A 7,234-nucleotide genomic window follows, 5' to 3' on the forward strand; every position below is an offset into this window, starting at 1 on the left:
AAATTTTGTGTCTGACTTCATCTCTCAACATTGAACTCAGGGTTTTCGGTTTCAAGAGAGCCCCGGTGAGCAGATGAATCTGTAGATAAGCAAGTGAGCCCACAGGACACAAGAGAACAGTTTACAGTTTTCTACACCTGCTGGGGAACCAGTTTTCAGGAAAAAAAAAAAAAAAAAGAAGAAGAAGGAGGGAAGAAAACAAAACCCATTGGGAACGGGTGGGCATTGGTGGTGTTTTTCTCAAGGTCTGTGAGGGAAAATAGCCAAAAACCTGTGTATAAAAGTATGTCTTTGAACACGGGATTTTTGTTTTCCAAGAACTTTCACTCGGCTAGCTTCTCAGCACCTTCTCCAACAGAGTACCTCATTGTCAGAGTGAACATTTTGTGCTTCCACCTGCTCCACTTTCTGCTCTGAAGAAGATGGCGGGTTTTCCCAGCTTCCTTCCTGCTGGCTTTCTCCCCACTCTTCTCCTTCTCCAGGTGTCCACGTGGTGCTCACCAGGTCAGTGTTCTCCCTCATACTTTTTATTTGTAGGTGTGTTTTCAGTGGTTCTTCTCATATAATGGGTCCATCAGTCCCAACTCTGCATCTTCTCAAATGAGTTATTTCTGGGGGAAACTGTGGCTGTGTCTGCTGCTAACAGAAGGCTTGAAGGGTCGGGTGAAGGGTGGGAGTGATCTCCTTCACATCAACACATCTTAATCCTTTGAGCAGACCTCGCAAAACTCATAGCTATAATATTTATCTAAGTCTTTATTGCGTACTACTGATTTTAGCCTGTTTAAATTTGATGTAACTGTTTGTTAAAACATACTTTGTAGGGCTTCCCTGGTGGCGCAGTAGTTGAGAGTCGGCCTGCCGATGCAGGGGATATGGGTTCGTGCCCCGGTCCGGGAAGATCCCACATGCCACGGAGCGGCTGGGCCCGTGAGCCATGGCCACTGAGCCTGTGTGTCCGGAGCCTGTGCTCCGCAATGGGAGAGGCCACAACAGTGAGAGGCCTGCGTACCACAAAAAACAAAACAAAAAACCATAAAACTCCCATACTTTGTAATGTTTTCACTGTCAAGAAAACCCAAGTCTGAGTACAAAGAATTTGGACTCAGGATCCCTAAGCTCTATCTGCTTATGATCTTGGACAACCCATCTATTCTTTCTGGGACATAAGTCCTTTCTTCATAAAATAAAAGGTCCCCTCAAGATGAAGTTTTCAGACTCCAGGTTTGAAGAGAACCAGCTATGAAGTCACGATAATGGCATTTTCTGTTATTGTCTCTTTAATTTGAGGTCAAAAAATAACACAAATAAGAGAGAAATACATTTGGGTCCCTACATAAAGAATGCAGGGGGGTCTACCATCTCATCCTGCCCCCCACTCCCATTCATTCCCCCAATTTGTCTTTAATTTTCATGCAGTGTCTGGGTTTTCCGTGAAGGGACCAGCTCAGCCCATCATGGTCCTGCTAGGGGCAGATGCCAGTCTGCCCTGCCAGCTGTCTCCTGAGCAGAGTGCAGCCCACATGCAGATCCGGTGGTACCGAGCCCAGCTCTCCTCCACAGTGCTTGTGTACCAGAATGGACAGGAACAAGGAGGGGAGCAAATGCTGGAGTACCGTGGCAGGACAGAGTTGGTGGGGGACTCCATTGGCAAAGGCGCGGTGGCCCTGCTGATCCAACACATCCGTGCCTCTGATGATGGCCAATATCGGTGTCATTTTAAGGATGGTCACATCTCCCAAGAAGCCATTGTGGAGCTGCGTGTGATAGGTAAGTTAACTGAGCACAGAATGTATGTGTCATGGTGTAAAGCAAAGGGAAGGGTGAGAACATATGGATTCCTAACTTGGCATTTCTTATGATCTTCCATATGTTTATATAATATTTTGCCTTGTAGAGTATCAATTTCCTAAACTGTACAGTGAGGATAAGACTATGTACTCTGCTTTTAAACAATAAAGGAGGCAATCCTTCTGAAGATATATTAGTATCCAAAAGATCACAAAAATTAATTAACTAGTATTAATTCAGATAGGTACTGAGGCCTTCAAATATTTTTGACCCAATCAGGAGAGAGAGACAACTTGTAGAATTAAACTCCTTTCTTCTAACTTTCATTGTCCCTGTTCTTTTTTCTTCTTGGAATGATCCCAAAGCTCTCTCAGTCCAAGTAAAGTGCAAAAGCATTAAGTTGATTTAAAAACTGAATCACAGGTAAGCCTAACTTTGGCCATGAGCAGTTTTGAATTCTGAGCTTCAGTTTGCTCATCAGCCTAGTGAAAGGCAGTTACACCTTCAGCCTCAGGGACTCCTGAATCCCGAGGACCACAGCCCTCAGGCACATGTCTTCTCTCCTCAGGCTTGGGCTCTGCCCCTCACGTTTACATGATGGGGCCTGAGGATCGTGGGATCCGAGTTCTGTGCTCCTCAGGTGGCTGGTTCCCAAAACCCAGGGTGCAGTGGAGCAACATGGTGGGAGTGAAGCTACCATCCCTCTCTGAGTCTCAGACCCAAGATGGAGATGGGCTGTTCTATGTGGAGGCATCGCTTGTGGTCACGGACAGCTCTCTGGACAATGTGACCTGCTCCATCCAGAACCCCTTCTCTGGCCAGGAGAAAGTGTCAGCCATCTTCCTCCCAGGTCAGTACGGCACAAACTCCAAGGCAGAGTTGGGTGCATTAAGGGCAAGTAGGAGTGAAAGAAGGCTGAAGGGAGCCTTGAAGAGAGGGCAGGGCTTCCTCCAGGTCAGTCTCTCACTGTGTCTCCACATGCCTGTGTCAGAGCCCTTCTTCCCCAGGACGTCTCCGTGGAAGACAGCCCTGGCTGGGACGCTCCCTTTGCTGGTGCTTCTCCTCATCGGGATCAGCTACACTGGCTGGAGAGAACATAAAGCCAAAGAGAGAGAAGTAAAGAAAAGGCAGGAAGAGTCTCATAACACAGAGGAGATGAAGAGAGAAAAACAAGTGGCACTTACAGTCAAAAGTAAATCAGGGCAGCAGGTCAAATCAGAGGTTCATGGAAAAGCTGCAGATACAGGTTGTGTAGGGTGGATGGGGAAATAAAAGATTACTGAAGGATCCCAAGGAAAACGCAGGGTACCAAGAATTCTACAGAGCTGGGAGTCCTATGGAAAGGAGAAAATCATGTGGGAAGTTAGGAGGTCTGTGGGCAGTGGTCACGAAGCCTCCAAATTGCGGCTCAACCCACACCATGCCTTTTCACACCACTGTGCCTCAACCTGTTTCTCTTTGTGGAAATGTCTTCCCTTAACTTCTCTTCCTTTTTGTCCTTCAAGAATAGGCTTTAGAAACACCTAAGAAATCTTAAACTCCTATGAAGCATGGGCTCTCCTTCCTGTGTGACCCCATGATACTTCCCATGTTAACGTTTCTTAGTGCCCGTCCTTTTACATTTGACAAATATGTTTGCTAATCTTTCTCACCTACTTAACTATGGGACCCTTAAGAGAAGGTCAAATTGAATTCATTTAGCTACTCACCAAACTTAGGAGCAGCTAAAACCCAGTTTCATGGATTTTATATCTCCTCCTCTTCCAGCGAACCTCAAGGAAGAGCTTGGTGAGTCTTGTTTCTTCTCATGCCCTGTGTAGAAGTTGTTCCCCTTTTCACACCTGTTCTGGGTCTCTCATTGAATGTTGTTTCTTTCAGAAAGTCGAAAGGCATTATACAATGAAGGTAAGAGACTCTGTCATGTCAATTGATGTCCTGATGACCAACAGGTTCTCAGCTCCCTATCCTTAGAGGAAAAGACTAAAGGATTGAATGATGATTAGTGGAAGAGAAATAAGGGGAAGGAAGAAAAATTCAAGGCCCCAGATTAATGTCTCATCTTGTCTTACCTCTATTTTTTCTGTTTTAGATTGGAAGAAGGCCTTGCTATATCCTGGTACGTAACTCTATGGACCTAGTCTTGCCAAGTGCCTCTGGTATTCTGAGCATAATAAGCAGAGTCATAAACACACACACACACACACACACACACACACTTGAAAGTTGTGAAAATTTATTTGGTATCACTCTGTAGTATTTTGTATTTGGAGGCTCAAATAATCAGTTGTCTTCCAGAGCTAATGATGAAGGAGAAGTAATGGCTGCCTGGTCAGTCCCACCACATGGCTAGGGTAGGACTCAGCAAGAATTGTTAGCTCATCCACTATGAAGAAGGAAGGGACAGAACTCAGAGTGATTTTGATGAATAAAGAGAGATTTGGGAACAATAAAGACTATATTATATCAGCACTTCTATTCTACAAATAAAGTTTAAAAGAGCAGGAAATGTATTATATTTTATATTTGGAAAAATATATTAACTATGATTTCACTTATTTTACCTATTTGAAATAAAAAAGTAAAATTCAATATATAGGGAGAAGGTTTATGTGTAAAAAAGTTGAAAAACAACTTTTAAAAATATTTGAATATGATTTGCAAAAATATGTTTATCTGGTGGTGGGGAAATTGGCTATATTTATACCTTCTAAAATTTGTCCATGTATTCTGTGGGTTTATAACTTGTGTGTGTGTGTGTGTGTGTGTGTGTGTGTAATATAGAGTTGGACCTCAAAAGCACACCAGGTCATTTCTTGAATATGTATCTGTGCAAGTTTTATATGCCAGACATTGTGCTAGATGTTGGTGGTACAAACTATTATACTCTAACCCTGTGAAACAAAGTCCATTGGGGGAAGTAAGCCAGGAACCAGGCAACTACACACAGCCTGATAAGTGCTTTGATAAGAGGAGGTCCTCCCACGGATTAAAGTTGATTAAGCAGTTTCTGTTGAGTTTTCTTTCATGAGATACTGAAAAATAATCCCGTGTTTCCAAAGGAGTGAACAAAGTACTAAGAATGACTTTTGACTTTTAGTTCCAACTCTACCAATTACAGCTGAGAAATCAGGTTCTTTTCTCTTTTTTGAGCTCAGTGTCCTTATCTCTAAGACAAAAAGACTGGAATACATGATCTCAGATGTCCTCCTTGACTCATATATTCATAGATTCTATGCATCTGAGTGCTACACTTCTGACAGGAGCGCAGTTTAGTGAGAGACCACAGTGCTGCTCCAATCAAGAATTATGGATATGTCCTTATCTGCCTATTGTCCCAAGACTTTATGAGAATACCCAATCTTTAAATAAAATCACAAGTCCTGTCATAAGAGAAGTGGCCACAGGCAGAAGCAATTCTATTTCTCATGAGGAATCTGTCCCTGGAGAAAAATATAAGCAATCTGATTACAATCTGGGTCAAAGTAATAATGGCCCATTTAAATGCCTTAGTCATAAGCTTAAACTCTACTCTGAGGAGATCACAGGCTAGAAAAACTATAAATAAAATGGAATAGAATAAAATTAAATTAAATTTAAAAATACAGTTTATAGCTCTCATAGTGAGGAGGTCCATAAAGGTCTTGAGAGCATAGTAGAGGGACATGTAGAGCATTAGACCGTGCTCCAGGGGTCTCCAAACCTGGCTCAGACTGGAGAATACATCCCAGCTTCGGGCTGAAATATGTGATAGTTTCTAGTGTGAGACAGAGCGCAGAAAGCATACTATTTGTCCTGTAGTTTCTGGATACTACCAGAGCTTGAGGGGTTTAGAGGAGGCGAGAATGTTGACAAGAGAAGGTGATGAGTCAGGGAAGGAAGCACCTTACCTCCTTTTCATTCCCTGGGTATGCTTCCATCCCAGTTTCAACTTGTATTGCTCTTTTTCAGACTGGAGGAAGGAACAGTTCCAACCTGGTAAGTTGTTCTTTATCTTTTTGGCTCCCTTCCAACCTGCCCTCTGAGACCCCACTTTTCTTTCCTAACATCATCTCCTCGCTGAAAAGACAGGGGCACTATTGTTCTGGTAAAGAGAGGGAAGAAACATCAAAATCATTAAATATTAGCCTGAACTGAAAATTGCTGCTAGGCTTATCTACTCTGGTCGTGATTCCATTTTCAATATATTGGCACAGCTTCCTCATCTATGGGGTCCACTTGGTTCTAAAACAGAAATTAAGATAGCCCCTCAGCTGAGGAGACCCCAAACTAAGTAAGAAGTGCTCAAAATAGCAATTCAGTTGTTCTTTGTAGAGAGGTCAGCTCACTTGGATCCTGTTACTAATTGAGGAACATAGGTCTAATTTGCAGAGGACACGGAAAGAACACCATTCTCCAATAAACACTTCAAGTCACCTGCTCACTCTGGCATTCTGCCAAGACACTGACCTATATAACTGCATAGATAGGATAAGATATGTAGCCTAGAACTCAAGATGAGAGCACATCAGCCGCCTCCCAGCACCACCTCCCCCAACACACATGTTCAGAGGGGATGCATTCTATCCCTACTCCTTACACATTTGCTCTGTTTTGTTAAGGTTTCCCTTGTAACAAAACAGTTAAAGAAACAGGGGAAACAGTTTTCTGAAATATACAATGTTGGCCTTTTCCTTTCCTTTTTTTTTCTTCCAGCTCTTGTGACTCTAAATCATGAAAACTTTTATCAGGACAATTCTGACCCAGAGAGAGAAGAGAACATCAGAGAGGAAACACGGGTATTATTATGTAATAAGCAAGGAGACGGCAACCTTATCAAACTTGGTCAGAAAGAATTCACTTCAGGGAGACATTACTGGGAGGTGGACATTGAGGACACTGATGAGTGGACTCTAGGCATTTATGAGAAGCCCACAGAGAGGAGTGGGTTACTCAGCCATCTACAAAAGAAGAAGTTCAGCGTCTTAGAGAAGAAGGGACGTGAATACAGGGCTCTCACCTGTTCTCCCCCAGAAATTTTCCTGGAAGAGCCTCTCCTGATAGAAAAGTGTCCACGAAAGATTGTGATTTTCTTGGATTATGAGGATAGTGACATTTCTTTCTATAACATGACTGACAGAACCCACATCTTCTCTTTCACCCAGGCCAACTTCTCTGAGTCACTCTATCCTTACTTCAAACTTAAATCCATGGAGCTCTCCCCATCTGTACAATATTAAGTGACCTAGAAGAAGAACCTATAAACCATGAAGATAGTAGCCCATTCTCTGTAAGCCCTAGGACCACTGATTATGAGGCCTCTTGGCTTAAGGCTCCATGAAACTGCATGACCATAGTTTCTAACCACATCAGGCAGTGTTTCTCAAACAATCTACAGAGAAGAATCTTTTTTTTTCTTTTGGTTATTGTTGTAAATGTTTCTTGCATTATATATCACAGACATACT

General features: G+C 42.9%; 1 protein-coding gene across 1 annotated transcript; it reads left to right on the forward strand.

The window, feature by feature from the left end:
* The first annotated feature begins 422 nt into the window (after positions 1-422).
* On the forward strand, positions 423-7,007 carry LOC113630937 (butyrophilin-like protein 1). Its single transcript, XM_027126843.1, has 9 exons — positions 423-504; positions 1,420-1,770; positions 2,360-2,641; positions 2,783-2,983; positions 3,559-3,579; positions 3,670-3,696; positions 3,881-3,907; positions 5,740-5,766; positions 6,484-7,007. Exons 1-9 carry the CDS (start codon positions 423-425, stop codon positions 7,005-7,007), a joined length of 1,542 nt encoding a protein of 513 aa, XP_026982644.1.
* Positions 7,008-7,234: the final 227 nt, after the last annotated feature.

Source organism: Aethalodelphis obliquidens, unplaced genomic scaffold (genome assembly GCF_003676395.1).
Source record: "Aethalodelphis obliquidens isolate GAN/ISIS:26980383/991018 unplaced genomic scaffold, ASM367639v1 scaffold31, whole genome shotgun sequence".
Taxonomy (NCBI): Eukaryota; Metazoa; Chordata; class Mammalia; order Artiodactyla; family Delphinidae; genus Aethalodelphis; species Aethalodelphis obliquidens.